Below are 18,704 nucleotides of genomic sequence, written 5' to 3'. Positions count from 1 at the left end.
ACCTGAATTCATTTAGGAGGAACTTGTACAAACTAATTTTCTTCATGTGCTTGAGAAACGTCACGCACGCACGCACGCACGCACGCACGCACGCACGCACACACACACACACACACGCATTTAAAATTTAATATGGCTCGTTTTAACCTTCCTAACCTAAACATGCAGTTAGATAATTGTGTGTTTAATGCCTAAGCTGTGTGGGACCCCCCGTCAGCAACAGTTTAATTAAGTGTGTTTACCGACAAATTAAACAACAGTAGGCATTGTCCTCCTCGCACCTACCATTCTGGTGAAATGTAATCTAATATTAACCAGGAAACATTGAAATCTTCCAAAAATCACTGCTGCCAATGTGGTAATGCTGTGTTTGAGATTTAGCCATTAAACAGCTTCACGGCGTTGAGGGAAAGGTCCAGACTTAACAACATATTTATAGTAATTGACTGTACTTGCACAGCACAAGTTCACACTTCGCAAGAGGTAGCTCAAAATCTGTTCACACAGATTAAATGAACAAATTCATGTTTAAAGTTCAACAATTTTAAAAATGACTTTCAGGTCACAGGTATTTCTTTATTCTTAAAGTAAATAAGTAAGATGAGTTTTTGTGTGTGTGTGTGTGTGTGTGTGTGTGTGTGTGTGTGTGTGTGTGTGTGTGTGTGTGTGTATAGAAGCTCCTTTTACCATCAATGCAGCTCCCAGGATTTTCCGCTTCACAAACTAAATGAAAAATAACTGTGAAAAGACAGATTAATGCATCGGAGAGCATGCCAAATCATAGCCAATCAGTTTACAAATGTAGTGCATCTCTATGTGAACTGTGCAGCTTCATTGGTAATAAATTCTTGGTATCATAAGTTATTGGAAGATATTTCCCAAGGCTGCACAGGTGATTCAACTTGATATGACCCTTCAAACTGGTTGCTGAGGCAGCTGACCAAAACATTTAGCATAAAAATCTGTGATTTTTCAGCCAGAATCTGCGCTGATTCACTAAAAAACTTCATGTTCATTCCACACTTTCCACAGTGTTTACTTAAAAAAAAAAAAGATATTACTATGTTTACCATGTTTAAGAAAACTTTCAGATCTTTTCCTGAGTCCAGGTTGGGTTCTAGTGTGGAGGGTTGTGGTGTAGTGGCTCTGAGTCAGCGGTGGGGCAAGCTGCCAGGTTGGTGTCTTGGAATCCACAAAAGAATGCTAAGACCTTAGCTTAGGAATCCAGAGCAAGGAGAACAACAAAGGAAACTACACTGGGGATACAAGAAGGCAGGATAAGTTACTCGAACGTGATATTGCTACGGAAGCACAGGAGTTGGCCTAATTACCGCTGTGTGTAGTGAGACAATCTGGCAAAGACTGTGCTCCTGTAGATCTTTAAGAAGGTGTCTGAGACCAAAACAAACACCACAGCCAAGCATGATCATGACACAAACCTTAAATGAATGCTGTTCTCTAGTATTAAAATCTGCGGTTATTTGTTTTTTATTGTAGTTCTCTCCATTTTTGACACTCTAACATGATCTCATTCCTCTTGCAAGACTTTAAGACGTTTTGGGGTTTTGGGGCACTAAAACGATGACATTTGTCAATCTTGGACACTTTTTCTATTCTGCATAACAGTTGGCCCCACAAAACATAGCAAAAAGTCATTGCGGGGTCACGGAGTGTTGGGTTGGTACGTGGGTGTCTGCAAGAAGTTTCCAGTCGAAACTGAAATCCATTACTTTTTTATCGACTCTTTCCATTTTCTTTTCACTGTGTCTCAAAGTACAACCCCCCCCTTTTCAGTGATTAATTGCCACTCTAATTGTGCTTTAACTACCTTGGTAAGAGAGCCTATCAATTCCTAATTTTTTGCAACCAGCCAATTCGATTGAGATTACACCAGGAAGATATTATAATTATTCTGTCACACAAATGTAAAGGCATGCGATCACAAATCTTGACGTTGATGTCTCTGAAACAGGACACAGGTCACTTAGCTCCAGTAACACGCCACAAACTTTTCTCCTAGGGGTTTTCCCCCTTGATATGCAGGGTTTACACCAAGTGGTTCAACAGTGTATACTGTATGTGTAAGTACATGTGTTTCCCTCTTTACCTGCCTATTTTTTATAGGTATATTCAGTGCCACTAGCTCTTCTCCTTTCAGTGTTTCTCCTCCTTTGTATGTCTCCATTGAGCGCCTCACATTTCTTTTCTGGCTGCTCTCTGCTCTCAAAGGGAGGCATTCTCTCGCTGAAGGGTTCTCTTGTCTACCTCTCCTCTCCTCAGCTGCTGTTGACACTCGTGTCTGCCTGTCCACATTTCTTTTTTTCTCCTTTGTGTTACCGTTTATCTGTCAGTCTCTCTTGCCTCCTGCTTTCTTTCTTCTCTCAATCTCCCAATGTCGCAGAGTGACATTGTCCCAACTTCTCTTGCTGCTAATTCAATTAACAAGATGCCATCTCCTCAATTAAGCTTTCCAATTACAGCTCCACTCTCAGTCAGAATGAGAGCCGGTCTTCGTTTGTTGAAAGTTTCTCTTTGTGCTGGATGTTAAATTAAAATGAACTTGCAGCGTCAGTGATAAGACCTGCTCATCATCATCGTAAAAATATAAAAATAAATAACTGAATTAAAAAAAGGCGAGAGAATCACATTGAAAAATTGCTACTTCTGCTTGTTACTGCTTCTTGAAGTTCGGGTTTACATAGTCAGTTTAGTTCCACTTCACTCTGAACTCAGCCAACTGCAGCAACCTGTGAATTAACTTGTGGAAAATCATAGAAAATTATTTCACAGATTCGAACATTTCTGTATAAATAGAAAACAAAAGTGAGAAAATCATGCATATGATGCATGTTATAGTGTCTAGAAAATCTTCAGATGGTCACCTGCTGTCTTTGATGTGTATCTATATTCCCTAATTTATTAGTAGTTTATTTGCTTTATAGCTTTATCAAACAAAAGGGAAGAAATAATAAATAATATGCGAATGTGTGAGATGAGATTTTTCTGCTCTGTGAGATGAAACCTTATCCCATGAGCAGGATATATATATATATATATATATATATATATATATATATATATACATATATTAGTTGATTTAACCCTTTTGGGGGTCCAATACTTCAGTTTACAGTTTTTTTAAGTTTGTGTCAAAAGTTTGTTGTTTCTTATATGGAAGGTATATTTTAATAATGCAGTGTGTTTTGTCCCAAATGAGATTTTTTTCTTATTAATTAAGATGTCTTCGCCTCCCTATAAAAAAAACTAAATATTTGTCAAAATTTAAAGGCACTGTGTGTATTCGTGCTAATCTTAAGAACTAATATATGGAAAAACTGTACATGTAATAAAATAGTCAAAAGTAAATGCAGCTGAGAAATAAGAAACCGGGGAGCTACTTTTGTTCATCCAAAACAGTTGATAATTAACACTTACTACATGTCATCATAAATGGATCTTGGGACTTGGCACTGTTGCTGTTATTTTGGACGAGTAGAGCCGTTGTCTACCTTTCAACCTTGATTATGTTTGGTGTTTGTCAGTGTAACTGTAGAAACCAGCAGCAGGTGCAGAGAGCTGATTAGAATCTGGCACGGTCACATGATGATGACTCATCGAAACACATGCAAAACGAGGAGGAAGAGGAAGCGGAGGGCAGGACCAATTCCTCAGCTTCTCTATCCGTCCCGATCTCTCTCATGAGCTTCATCAAAAGGCTCACAGATTAAGAAAAACAGCACTAATTAAAACGTTTTGTGCGGATCTGAATTTAATCGAGGGGGCTGATTAAGTAGCTTTTCAGAAGTACGTTAGGCCATCGACGTGCCTGAGCTACCCGCAGCCGTAACAACTGCATCAGCTCGGATGGGATGTGAGGTTGACAAAACAAAGCCCATTTACGAAGTTAATTAATTAAAACTTTCAGGAATCGTAGACACACCTGCAAGATGACTGATTTATCTGATGTGTATTTCAGCACATTTTCCCTGTCTGCTACTTGTGAGCAGCTGTGTCCTCGCTCTTGTCACGAGGGATAAGAAAGGCTGTACTTCTCAGCAATGTGTGATTTAATTAAAATGTTAGGAATGAACAGAGCTTGCAAGCATGTAAGATTGTTTAACTGATGGTAAGTTGAATGGCACTTACGTCATTAATTGTAGTCCAACCAAGAACATTTATCACATCCATTTGACATGATTGCTACAAGAAGTTCTTTATTGACTTTTACACAGCAGTGCAAAATTGGAAAACTCAATGAAAGATTAAGACAACGAATTACTCGTTGAAGTGCCTGACCTCTTAAGTGTGAGGATATAATTCATCATAATGATTTACACTGTGATTGAAGTGTTCACTGAGTGTTAGAGCGGTTTAATAAGCATGCAGTGAGAGGATAAAATGGTTTGTACACCACCGACTCCACAGTTCAAAGTTAGCCCCGTTACAACACAATTCTTAACCACCCTAAAATTTAGAATTCCACTAAAATGAAGTGCTAATGAAAAATTAGCTGAAACTATAGATTACTTTACTGTTCCAGCTGACAAAGCTTCGCTGTAGGCACAAGAGAAACACGCTATCTTTAAAGAGTTTGTTCAGCAATGTTGTTTTAGAATAAAACTTTTTCAAAGATTAAATGATATACCAAAAATACCATGACATTGCATCAGTAACATAGGTTATATTGGCAAAATGTCTAAATCTAACAAAATGTTTGCATTTGATTCGACAGCACGGCCAATAGTGTGCGAATGATTAAGTTTTGATGGTGGAACCATTTTTTTTTAAAGTACAACTCTTAAAAATCGTAAGCTGTTGCGGAGGTAGGCTCAAATACTGACTGGCCGGGGGCAAACTAAATATTAAACGAAAAACCTTTGATAATCAAATCAAGGGTGCAGTTCAACAGGAAATCCAAGCCTGAACTAAAAGCAAGCAAAAACAAGCAGCAGGTCAAGAAAACCATGATGGAAGAGACAATGACGAACTGGCGAATGACTGAGGGGACCAGACAGCTCTACATAATGGGAGGGTTGATGTGCTGAGTGACAGCAGGTGAGTAATTAACTTAATTAAGACCGAGGGATAAGACCAAGAGAACGGGGCACATCTAGGGGCGATGGCAAGAAGAGAGGGAAACTAAACTAAACTAATGACTGAAAACGACTTGAAACTAAAAAAACACAAACGGAATAAAAACTAACCAGAATCTAAGCAGAAGACACAAAGAATAAAGAACAAACAAAATACCAGAACTAAGACAGAACTGTAACGAAACACAGAACAGAGACTAAACCAAGACACCAAGAATGACCAAACCTGAGCACTGAACAAAAAACAGAGCAAAGATGATAGTCAGACAAATAAAGTTATGTGAACATGTCATGTGAACACTAAAGACCAAAGAATGACCTTGAATGCCAAAACCCCCCCGAAAAACTAAAACCCCACGAACATATCAAGACCTAGCCACAAACCCTAGCAGAAGTGTTTCCTAAGCTTGTGGGACAGAATCTGGGTGCAAATTAACTTGCAAAATGGATGCAAAGTACGCGCTGTACGATTTATGTGATTCATCTATGTGATGGAGTTTAAGTTGGGTGACATGGCCTGAAAATGAATAATCAGATTTTTTTTTAAACAATAATATGAATAAAAGGTCAATTTTTCTTTTGTAGGATTACAAAAATTTAATTTATTGCATCAAAAACACACACAGGCCTTAACATTGTAAACACTTCTGAAAACTGACTTTCCATTAACCTTTCTGACCTTAAGAAATGCGATCATGATCATCCAGCATTTTGAAAATGTGTAGCTCAAACCTAAATTTTACAATCCAAACTGGATAGAATAAAGACAAAAAGGACAATCTTCCCATTTATAAACATAACTATGATTAAACTTAACAAATAAATGATTCCTCTTGTATGTGGTGGTGGTTGACAGTGTGGAAAAAAACAATTTTCCCCAAAAAGTTGATTTCAAACAACAAATTTCATTCGTCAATAAACTGTTTTAATGCCCAGCCCTCATGCCTAGTTTAATTTAGCAGATCGCTCCACATCTTTGCCCATTTTCCATTATGTACCTCACCAAAGATATCATGCGGTTTTCCTTGTTCACTCTGTATGAAACCTAGATAAGACCGAGTGAAGATACGGTTGATTTTGAGACAAGACTAAAACAAAGTGTTTTCGAGACAGGTCTCAAGTACCACAAAGCAAACTTATGGCTGAAGTTTATCATTTATCAAAGTCTTTTTGTTCCTTTGTGTCCCTCGTATCCAAAGATATTTGGACAATTTTTGGAGGCGTAAGAAAGGGAAACTGAATATTTCTTTTGAAATGGAAAGGAAAGAAAAAAAGGGAAACAAAAGCTATATCGATGGTCTTCTTCTCCATGCACCAATGTGTAGTGACAGCAATAATCAGAACACCTCAGTGAGACACATAATGAGCATACAAGGTCGGGATCAGAGCCTTTAACTCCTACCGGGCCAACTCGTGCCAAGGCTCAATGCTCTTATGCTACAGTACCGTGAATCATTCTGGAATGGAGTGTCCGCCAGATGGCATCGATATTTTCAGAGAAGACAGATCTCAGCAGATGGAGAGAAGCAGTCAAGACAGCATACTGTAAGAGATGGAGAGTGGCAGAGAGGAGCAGATGGAGAGAGTTACGTGGTGGAGAGCAAGATGATTTAAGAGGATAGTAAGGAAAACCCAGGAGATGAAGAGAATGAATGTGGAAGGTAATATAGAAAACTCCTTTAAATTTGGAATCGCTGTTGTCTGAGCAACTTTTTCTTGACAAAAAATTAAAACAGTGTCGTTTTGTTGAACAAAAAACTGGACTTGTACAAATCATTATTTGAAACACTCAAAAAAATTTTTTGTTTAAAAAGAAGGGAAAAAGATAAATCAAACAGATGAGACATTATGGAGAATTAAATGTCTTGCCAGGCAAATCCTCTGAGAATAGTATTGCTGAAGTAAGACTTTTCTTCACAAGTGAAATGACAGTAAATCAAACTGGTGATTAATGATGTTCAGATTTATGTTAGAAGAAAACCATTCAAAGTTAAAAAAAAAAAAACAGGCTGTAAGTTAGTCATTTATGAAATGCTCAGTTGTGTTATTGTGTGTACTGAGGGAGGATTATTGTCATTGTTGAACAAGCTCAGTTTTAGACAGGTTTCCATGGTTTGATGAAGTTGTCAGAGTGGGCATTGACCAAGAATCATGTTGGCAATGCAGATTGTGTTAGGGTGTTGAAAAAGTGGCTTCAGTATTAACCCATGATTGACAGAACATACCTGGAACGATCAGTATTCTGTAAGTTTCTGCGTCATGAGAGCTAGTTTGCATAATTTGGAATGAACCAGTTCATGTTCATGGAAGCCTGAACTAAGTTCACATTCCCAAAATGAAGTAGTTCACTTTCATTTTCCATGTTAAGTTCTCACTGTTTTTATGAGCTTCTCCTAACTGCCCTCCTTTTGTGAGATCTAGTGCTTTGGAACGCTGTGAAGCCCTGGAATATATGCACCACAGCCTTCTGAGCTGATGGAGTCATGTTTCTGCATGTATCTATTTTATCATGATTGCTATATCATCAGGATACACAAAAACTGTAACTCTTTTTAGCACACACCAAACTATATTTGGTCAAGTTTAATAGAGTGTATCAGAGACCCAATAGTCATTTTTACATCATTCTCATTGTAGAAATTCTGTTTCTGTCCCCATTAAATTTAAACAATGGCTACAACTTATCTTAAACTGTAGTTGATATAATTTTGAACTGATCGCACATCAAATAAAATAATAACTTTTTAAAGTTGTACTGAGAAATTATTGGAAAGTCTGGTACCTTTTGCTGGAGTCCACTTCTGTAGGGTGCATTCAGGTCCCAGCATTCAGGCTAACATACACTATATTGCCAAAAGTATTCACTATTCACTCATCCATCCAAATAATTAATTTCAGGTGTGCCAATCACTTCCATGGCCACAGGTGTATAAATTAAAGCACCTTGGCATGCAGCCTGCTTCTACAAACATTTGTGAAAGAATGGGTCACTCTCAGGAGCTCAGTGAATTCCAGCATGGTACCTTGATAGGATGCCATCTGTGCAACAAGTCCAGTTGTGAAATTTGGGTTTTCCATGGCCGAGCTGCTGCATCCAAGCCATACATCACCAAGTGCAATGCAAAGTGTCACATGCAGTGGTGTAAAGCACGCTGTAACTGGACTCTAGAGCAGTGGAGACGTGTTCTCTGGAGGGACAAATCATGCTTCTTCATCTGGCAATCTGATGAAACAGTCTAGGTTTGGCAGTTGCCAGGACAACGGTATTTGTCTGACTGCATTGTGCCAAGTGTAAAGTTTGGTGGAAGGGGGATTATGGTGTGGGGCTGTTTTTCAGGAGCTGGGCTTGGCCCCTTATGGCGCTTTTCCGCTAGCTCGCTTCGGCTCGGCGCGCTATTGCGTGTTTCCACTAGCACGCAGTACCTACAACCGGGTAGATTTTCCGTATCACTTCACCCCTGGTTCCAAGCGAGCCGAAGCGTTACTAAAACGTGACGTGAGCCGACTGCCTTCCACTGATTGGCCGATGAGTGTCGTCACTTTTCAATACTGTTTTGTCTGGCGGCCAGGAGTCTTCTCTGGCTCTCTTCTCTTGCCTTCTATGCGACAAAAAGCCACAGGGTGAGCAGCAACACGAGCGCCTCGATGTCCTCCATGCTATCCTCCTTGTATGTTGTTGTTGTTCTGGTCGTGTTATGCCGTGTTACGACGACCCCGCCCACGTCGAGGAGGCACGAAGTGATACTCGGTTGTAATGGAAACACAACCAAACCGAGCCGTGCCGAGCTAGTGGAAATGCGCCATGAGTTCCAGTGAAAGGAACTCTGAATGCTCAGCATACCAAGAGATTTCGGATAATTTCATGGTCCCGACTTTGTGGAAACAGATTGGGGGATGCCCCCTTCCTGTTCCAACATGACTGCGCACCAGTGCACAAAGCAAGGTCCATAAAGACATGGATGAGCCAGTTTGGTGTGGAAGATCCTGACTGGCCTGCACAGAGTCCTGACCTCAATCCGATAGAACACCTTTGGGATAAACTAGAGACTGCGAGCCAGGCCTTCTCATCCAACATCAGTGTCTGACCTCACAAATGCGCTTCTGGAAGAATGGTCAAAAATTCCCATAAACACACTCCTAAACCATGTGGAAAGTTTGCCCAAAAGAGTTGAAGCTGTTGTAGCTGCAAAGGGTGGGCCAACGTCATATTAAACCCTATGGATTAAGAATGGGATGCCACTTAAGTTCATATGTGTGTAAAGGCAGATGAGGCAATACTTTTGGCAATATAGTAAATGTTTGGTGGTGGTGGGGAGCTAGCAACTTGCATTCACCTTACCTGAGCTCTGAGACAGCTGATTAAGTCAATAAGGTCAGAGAAGGAGGGTTTCCACACTGGTACTCTACTCAGCAATATTGATGATGATACATTTCACTTGAAATACAAACAGCCAACACCAATGTGTTACTGGGAAAGTGTCTGTGTAGGATGGCACAACTGGACATTACACTGCTCACTCTTTAAAAGAATACTGTCAGGGTTACTTCACATTCCTCTGTAGTCTTTCTGTAAGTAAGGTAATCAACTTTTATTTATGTAGCTTCAGTATAATTCTGAGGAGAGCTCCTTGATTGAGAAAATATTCGGAAGTGTAGAAAGTTATTGCATTCCACCATTTACAGCTGTTCAGTTGCTCATGAAGGATGAAAACTCAGGCTCTGTGACCCAACCTTATACTTATTTATGCTGCAAACATTTTGTAACTTGAGTTGGGGACGTGACTAACTCGCCAGCCTCTGGTATGCTGTTGAGCTGTCAGTCAGCGTTGCAAGTTCTGTTGCTTTTGCTCACCACCTGTTCATGTCTTCTGGTGCGTCATATTTTTCAGGAAGCTATAAAAAACAGTCAAAGGATGAAGAAGACTTGGTCATCCTCCTCTTTTTTTATGAGCCACTAGCTTATCCTGCAAAATTGGTAAAGTCTGGTTTGACTACAAATTGTTTTACTTTCTCTTTTCTTAGTAACTCTATAACACTGATGCCATGGTAACGGCCCGCGGGCCGGAACCGGCCCGAATGGACATCACAACCGGCCCGGTTACATCAGTGGTTGAGAAGTTTTTTGGTTTTTTTTAAATAAATAATACTATTATCAACAAATTTAAATCTACTTTTGTTTTTTGATCCTTAATGGTTTTAAGTATAATATTCATTCAATTAATTTCCACGTAATCCAACAGTTTGTCTCTCGCTCGTGCCGGTCTCAGTCCCTTGGACAGTACACGCGCTGCAACAGACACCGGCAGCGCGTGCACTGTCCAAGGTACTAATTGACGAGTCGCGCGACATCAGTCAGGAAGGATGTTGTCTAAAAAGCGGAAGGTTGACTCTGAATGTAGAATCTTTCAGGAGAGATGGAAAGAAAAGTATTTCTTTTGGGAAGTGAGGGGCAAACCAGTGTGTTTAATTTGTTCGCAACAAGTGGCTGTGCCAAAGGAGTACAACATCAGACGACATTACGAGACCCATCAGGAGAAGTACAACGACTACACAGGGCAACGTAGGACACAAAAGCTAAACGAGCTAGCCTCATCCCTCCAAAAACAGCAAGCGGCTTTCTCGAAATGCCGAGAGACATATGAAGGTTCGTTTTAATTGTATATCTTCTCAAATTCTTATTTTTACGTTAACTGCAGCTGTTTTCGAATGGGGATTTCTGTCTCGGCGCGCCTCCGTTAAGTTCTGATGGCGTTGCCCCTGGCAACCAATTGCGTCTCCTGCCAACATGGCCGACCGTGACTCCTCATTCTCAATACTAACTTAACATTTTATTTCATGTTTAGGGGCAGTGAAGGCGAGCTATGTCATTGCATGGGAGATAGCCAAAGCTTCCAAGCATTTCTCTGAGGGCGAATTCGTGAGGACGTGCATGATAAAGGCAGCCGAGCTAGTGTGTCCAGAAAATCGACAAGCTCTCGCGAACATCAGCTTATCCCGACCTACAGTGACCGAGAGAGTGGAAGAGCTCTCCAGCGACTTGCATAGCCAACTTAAAGAAAAGATTAAATCCTTCGTCGCGTTCTCCATTGCTCTTGACGAGAGCACTGATGTGACTGATACGGCTCAGTTGGCGATATTTATTCGCGGGGTGGATGCTGCCTTGAATGTCACGGAGGAGTTTGTTTCCGTGGTACCCATGACAGACACGACTACAGCTAACGACGTGTTTGTTAGCCTTGTCGGGGCCCTTGACAATCTGGAGGTGGACTGGAGTCGCGCTGTCAGTGTGGCTACGGATGGTGCACCTTCCATGGTAGGAAGAAAGGCCGGAGTGGTCGTCAAGTTGAGAGAAAAGGTACGAGAGGCTAACCCAGACCAGGTATTCTGGAACTTTCACTGCATTTTACACCAAGAGGCGTTGTGCAGCAAAAGTCTGAAAATGGAGCATGTTATGAGTGTTGTTTTTGCCACTGTCAATTTTATCAGAGCCAGAGGGCTTAACCATCGGCAATTCGATGCATTTTTATTTGAAAATGACATTCATCACGGCCTTCCCTATCACGCCGATGTGCGCTGGTTGAGCCGAGGCGCAGTGCTCAAAAGGTTCTACAAATTGCGCAACGAGATAGCCGAGTTCATGCAGGCTAAAGGCAAGCCTGTGGAGGAATTGGACGACCCCGAATGGACCAGAGACCTAGCCTTTTTAGTGGACATTACCGAACACTTAAACGTCTTGAATGTTACTATGCAAGGTCGCAACAAACTCGTTACCGAGTATTACGACAGTGTCCGTGCGTTTCAAATTAAACTTGCGTTATGGAAGGCACAGCTTAGCCAGCGCAATGCAGCCCACTTCCCCTGTTTGAAATCTCTGCATGTCAACCATCAGAGCATGGACAAGTATGCAAGCTTGCTCTCCGGCCTCATGGGCGAGTTTTCCAATCGATTCACGGTTTTCACTGAACTGGAAAAGGACTTTTCGCTTTTTCGCTCTCATTTCACGACGGATGCTTCCGAGGTCCCAGAGGGGATGCAAATGGAACTGATAGACTTGCAATGCTGCGCGCGGTTGAAAGATACACACGCATCTGTTGGAATTGAATCATTCTACCAGTCGTTGCCACCCGAGTACCCAATTATCACTGCCTTTGCAGGTAAAATACTCTGTATGTTTGGCACAACATACTTATGTGAGCAGGCATTTTCAGTTATGAATATTAATAAATCGAAAGTGCGCAATCGCCTGACAGATGCGCATCTCAATGATGTCATGAAAATAGCCACGGCCCAGAGCCTGTCCCCCAATGTGGACAAGCTGGTGAAAACTAAAAGGCTTCTGGCTTCGACATGTAAAATGTAGCTGGCTTTTCTCCTCATGTTTCATAGTGCAAGGAAGTAATGATGGGAATAAAGGAGATAGGTATGTGAAAATGTTTGTGGGAGTTGATTGTTAATGTTAAATTTTAAATGTGCTATCAGTTGTTTGTTGTAATGTTAGGTATTTTTTTATTATTAATTTCTACTGAATATTTAGTCACTTGGCCTGTTGGAGTAGGCCTACTTAACCTTAATACATTGTTTTGACTTCTTTAGGCCTATTTAGCCTGGCCATCTTTTTAATTGGCCTGATTAGGCCTGTGCATCGAGATTATTTTATGTGCAAGTTGTCAATAAATCTGTTCAAAGTAATTTACAGTTTACTTGTGTTATTTATGTGACCTAGTCCATTTTGTTGTTTTTAAAATATTTTAAATGTAAGTTACTGGCATGCAGAGGTTGATGTTACACAGTTATAGAGGGTAAATTGCTTTTGGCTGCCATATAATTGTATGCTTCATTGTGAGGGTATTGTATTGCAATTAATTTTTAATGTATAGCAGGCCTTCATAAATTATATCAAATAGCATGTCTATTTGTTTAGTGTTTGGTCTTGCCAGGCCAAAAGTGTACCGGTAATTTGGCCCCCCGAGGTCCCACTTGAAAACAATCTGGCCCCCTGACCGATTTCACCCTGGCATCCCTGCTCTATAAGAAATAATGACATGCTGTAAAAACCGGCATCCTCTCTAGCAAAAGGATTACTTGCATTACAGCGAAACAGAGATGAGCTGTTATTAAAGTGAGGAGGTATCTGAAAATATTTTTTTCCTGAAAACTCTAATTCTTTGCATTGTGCCAATCTGTGTGGAGGCTGTTTTAGAAAAGAGACCTTATGAAACAACACACATTAAGGACTCATTTTGATCATCATCTTTCATAAAAATCAGGTCAGCAAGTTCTTTTGTGATCACCAGAGAAGAAACATCAATGTTCTGCTGTGCACAGAACATTTGTTCCCTTATTTTCCTGTCTCTCACATGTTCTTTGTCCTTTTCCACATAAAACCGAGAGTCATTGGTGTGTGTCCATTTCGAAAAGCGGTGTAATTACAAATGTATTCATTAAAGCTTTTTCTGTCAGAACTACTTCACAGGCTGGTTTTTATGAAAGCATGATGGAGATGACGTTCTCAATTCTCTTTTGATATACAGTGCAGTCAGAAATAATTAGAAAATATATTGGGAATTTTTTTTCAGCTGTGTTTGGGAGGCTGTAGCTTAGAGAGTATAGTGGCTGTCGTTCATTTGAAGGTTTGTTGGTTCAATTACCAGCTTTCCCAGTTCCCATGGCAAAATGTCAACGGACAAGATACTGAACCTCTCATTGCCACCGCAATGCTCCTCACTTTTAAGCTGCTTTGAACTTTGCTCATAATGGCGCAACTTTTCTTTCTTTATTCTTTTTTTTCCCTCATTTATGAACATATAAAGGTCAATACATTGTTATGTCCTCATGCTGGAAAGAGGGAGCAACGTAATTCTAGTCATAGCACACGAGGAGACAGTCTTGGTGGTTTATCTGTCTTTTATTTTTCTATGTGAGTATGTATATCATAAGGAAATCATCTCAAGGAAACACAACAAACAAAATGCCCCTAGACATAAATAAAAAGCACTAATTCCCTGACCACAGGAATAAAGAAAAAATGCAAACCTACAACTGAACTTCATCCTAAACTGGAGAAACAGGAGAGACGGGATACAAGAAACAAAAATCTAGGCAAACAAAAAGTTAGGAACAAAAGAAAATATGTCAAAATAATCAAAAATTTACATTCAAAATCCAACAGCTAAGCTAACATAACCTAAAGTCTGAGGCCTACACAGAATAATGGTGTAATGACGTGTGGCCGAGAGGCCCAGAAGTACAGTTCCTCAGTCCTTCTAAAGATCACTTCTGAGCAGTGATTGGCTGGACAGGTCCACCAGTAAGAGGACGAAAACAGGACCAATACGCATCAATAATTGAACACATTCCTTTTGGGGGTTTGACCTCAACCTCTGATGATGATATCTGTGTAAAATATAGCTTCTACAAACAAATATTTAATTAGCAGAAATATAAAATCTACGTTTATATCATTATTTTATCATCTTAATTTTGTTAAATTATATATGAAGCCTAAAGTAGGAACCAGAATACTAATAAATGTTATAAAATTACTGCAGGTGAGTAGGTAACTTTGAAGACTGAATGGTATTCAATCTCTCATTTGGGTCTCTTTGATCAAAGAATAGCAAAACTAAAATATATTCTATTTTCCTGAGGACCCCTGAACGTTTCATTAAGGACCCCCAAAGAGACCTTTGAGCACACTTTGAGAAAAACAGTTCAGAACAATGTTTTCTCTGTCAACACATGATAATTTGTTCCTGTGTTGCTTTACCTTTCTCTCTCATCTTTGCCCTCATCGCTTTAAGGGCCATGAAGAGACCAGTTGCATGAGTGCCATGCATTTCGGGCTCGTTAAAGGTAAGAGGGCTTAAGAGGCTGCCTCCTCGTGGTGAGTAGTACGACTTGGTCTCATAAAATTAGCAGTGGGTGTCCTAGACTGCTAATACTGTCACACTGAGAAAGAAAGTTACGCCGGGAGAGATGTGACCGTGTGTGCGCTGAGCTTAAATTACAGGGGGATGTGCCTGGCTGCTTGATGGAGACATGCAGGGAAACACTGAGGACATCAAGGGAGGTGTTGGCATGGAAGTGTGTTCACATAAATGATCATAGTTTGTTGATTTCTGACCAACATTCTTTGTTTGTTGGCAATATAAACAACCTCAGCAGGTATTATTTCTGAATATGTGTGCGTGAGAGAGACAGAAAGTCTGTGTGTTCCTTCATGTAATGGCACTGCTGAAGTAGTGCGCACGCAGAGAGCACATGCAGAGATACACAGAGGGGTCTGTGGGATGAATTAGACAGCACTGTGTGTAATTTACACATTCTGCCGGTCAATATTTTTGCTATTTTGTTTTAAATTTCATTTATTTATTTATTATAAATTTATTTATAAATTTCATTTACTTATTCTGCTTGTTTGGAGAGAGTTCTTGTGGATTTCCATGTCTGCCGTATTGCTACACTGATGTTGAGGCTGTTTTTTCTTTTTATTCGGTTGTTTACCTTTTTATAGAGATCTTTGGTGTTTACCTATACAGTTGACTGGTTTTCATGTTGGTTAAATTTGCTCTGTTTACCTCCAGGCTCCCAACAATAATATTCGAAAGAGCATTCAAACACTGCTGGCTGCCTCAGTCAGAATGTGTTTTACAGGTTTATTATGCAGATGATGCTATTATTTTACACTGGACTGCATACTTACTGAGATATTGCTGTCATTTATTACAAAGTAATATTAAGGGTAGTCAGATCTGTCGTCTTGTACAATATGATGCTGTTCAACTAATTTACAATAGGAATTATGTTTTGAAGGAAACATGTTATAATTTTTATTGTTATAGCAAGGAAATGTTATTTCACAGATTTTGAAAGTCAAAAATCTGTGATTTGGGGGTGTTCTACCAGAAAGCCCACTGTTACCTGACACACTCAGTTCAAAATATCAATTAAGTAGCAATTTCCTTGAAATGCAGCTGGAAGGGCAATTAACATCAGATTTGAGTTTAAAATCACCTTTGAGTGGCCGTTCACACACTTCATCTGGCAGTAAAGGCAGTTTTTGATCCCAGGGGTCCTGACAAAATGGCTGAACATAACACCGTCAGAGTGAAAGAGAGCTGTTACTTACATTCAACTCAACCAAAAACGCTCCCCATCTTTAACCAGGTGGCCTTACAAACGACACTGGAAACAAAATCCAAATTTCTAGTGCAACAGATGTTCACTTTGCACCTCCATCATCAATCCAAGTCCCTTTGCAAGCAAGCCTGATGCAAGTTGTTGGTAGCTTTTAAAAAGAAATAATAACAACTTGTTTCTACACATACTCCAGCTTGTGATTGCATTTCTCCAAGAAAATATGTTGGGGAGAAAAATTGGGCAGTATACAGTCTAAATACAATTTTTAGGAGACCAGGTTAGTTCAGTGTAAGTGAATATATTGAATAAAACTTTAGTTGGGATTCTGTTCTGCTGCACTTCAAATTAAACTTTTGTGAAAGGGTCCTTAGGGTTCTGCTCTTTTCAGCCCAGTCTCGCAGGAAAATGTGAAAGTCATGTAATAGAAAGCTATGTACCATTGCTGTCACAGAGGAAAATTGTATATATTTTTTCTTATTCCATCCAGCACAACTTTCAAAGTAATGCAATTCAAAAGGGAATTATATTGAAGTAGTATTTGGTACAGAATCTTAATAATCTCCTTTTTGATACCAAACAATTAGTTTGTCAATCTGTAAAACAGCAACAAAACAACGAGTAAATAATCCAAAAACAACACTTTTAAATAAAGTTGTTTGAAGGCACCAGAGGTCGAGACAGATCTCGATCTTGGCTCTCTCACTGGTCAGTTGGGTTGTCCGCTCACCCCCCCCACCCCAATATCCAAATGCAGACATTTTTGCCTATCAAAGGTAATGCAAGAGTCACAATTTCATGAAACTCTGTGACACTGAGTTACTCTGTAGTGTTCTTTTTGTGTTTGTCCGTTCAGTCTGCATATTTGTGAAATAAGTTTTGCATGCCAAATGTTTTATGGGGGTGACAAATCTGGACTGCAGGCAGGTCCCAGACTCTTCAACAACACATCCACGTTGTTGTTTTTTTAGTCTGTAGTTTGTCATGCTGAAATAAGCTAGATTTTCCCTAACTATGTCCACCCTCTTACCATTATAGATATAGTGCTAGCTTCTCAAGTCTATGCTGATAACAAGATGGACGTTTATCTCTCTTTTATAGCCTAAATGACGCAAAGTTCGTGATTTGCAAAAATAATTTTAGATTTTCGTTCATCAGACCACAGGCCAGTTTTCCGCTTCATCTTAAACCATTTTAAAGTAACGTTAGAGAATTTGGCTCCCCCTACAGTTGTGGGATGTAACACGTCTGTCATATGGACAGATTTCCATGTAAGCCCTTTAAATGCGCAGCCATATATATGAGTTTCAGCATAGTCGTGTTGAAGAGGCCAAGGATGCCATCATAATCCCAAAAACGTCAAACGACTATAAAGAAAAATGATGTGGTGGGTTGTTGGAAGCCAAAGTTGTGAACTGCACCATCTCAGTCCCAGGGTGCTTTAGGGCAGTTTCAGGCCCGGGAAGCTGCATGACAAATATATTTTAGAACAAGACAGAAGCACTTGTTGTTGTTTTGAGGTGCACAAACTTCTTCGTGTTAAATGAGCTCAGGCTCAGCTAAAACATCAGTGTTCATGAATCTTGATTATGTATTGGTTTTTTTTGTTTTGATGAGATTGAGATGTAACATTTCCCCTCCATTTAGGGGCCAGTTGACCCCTAATTAGACAAAAACTAAATAGAAGTTAAGCTGGTGTTATTTGCAGAAGTTAGTCTTAAAATACCGGGAAATTGGGATGCAATATCTAATTTCAATTTTAGTGGCATGCCATGCAGAAAAAAGACAAACACTAATTTTAGCTGGTGATATGTGCAGAATTTATTCAGAAATTACATGAAAATTAGAAGGTAACATCTCACTTCAGTTTAGCTGGGTGAAAAGAAGTTGAACAGAAACTACATTGGAAATCTTTGTTGAAATTCACTGCAGTAGTTGGGCATGAATTAGTTGGAAATTTCTAAAAGTAAATAAATCAGGCAAGTTACCAGGTATTTATTACAATCTTGTTTGAAAAATAGCAGTATATAAATGCATAGTACTATGAATAAATCATAAGGATTCACAATATCTTTATGTAATGTAGTGAACCAATTCAAATGTGTATGGTTATTATTCCACTCTGGTTTTACAAAAATGGAAGAGAGTATGGTTAACGTGTCTACTGTTGATTTAGCATCAGTTTCATGCTGCAGTCCCTTTACATTTCTTACTGCCCCACAAATGCTCTTCAAAGTAACCCTTCTCAACTGACCCACAGCCTGAACCCTATATTGATTTTTTTTTGGAGCTCTGCACAGACTGCTCCAAGTCCTAAGTCACTGGGCTTAAAGAGAACAACCTGCTCAAGGCAACACTTAAAAAGGTCACCGGTTCAGTCACTGACTTCTCTGGTTCACCCAGCAGAGCTTTTAAAATGAACAATCCCTTTTCTTTTAACTCATTAAGATGGCTCTTGGATATGTAAATGTAGGA

General features: G+C 39.8%; 1 protein-coding gene across 1 annotated transcript in view; it reads left to right on the top strand.

Moving 5' to 3' along the window:
* The first annotated feature begins 6,555 nt into the window (after positions 1–6,555).
* LOC142382725 (general transcription factor II-I repeat domain-containing protein 2-like) overlaps positions 6,556–18,704 on the top strand; it is a 33,919-nt gene continuing 21,770 nt past the window's right edge. Inside the window, exons 1-4 of the mRNA XM_075468845.1 lie at positions 6,556–6,638; positions 10,334–10,416; positions 10,576–10,653; positions 10,937–12,247. Of these exons, the coding sequence (XP_075324960.1) occupies positions 6,556–6,638; positions 10,334–10,416; positions 10,576–10,653; positions 10,937–12,247 (1,555 nt within the window). The remainder of the gene's footprint in view (positions 6,639–10,333; positions 10,417–10,575; positions 10,654–10,936; positions 12,248–18,704) is intronic.

The sequence above is a fragment of the Odontesthes bonariensis genome, chromosome 6, assembly GCF_027942865.1.
Source record: "Odontesthes bonariensis isolate fOdoBon6 chromosome 6, fOdoBon6.hap1, whole genome shotgun sequence".
In the NCBI taxonomy this organism is placed as follows: domain Eukaryota; kingdom Metazoa; phylum Chordata; class Actinopteri; order Atheriniformes; family Atherinopsidae; genus Odontesthes; species Odontesthes bonariensis.
Note: the sequence above shows the minus strand (reverse complement) of the source record. Positions and strands in the feature narration are given on the sequence as shown.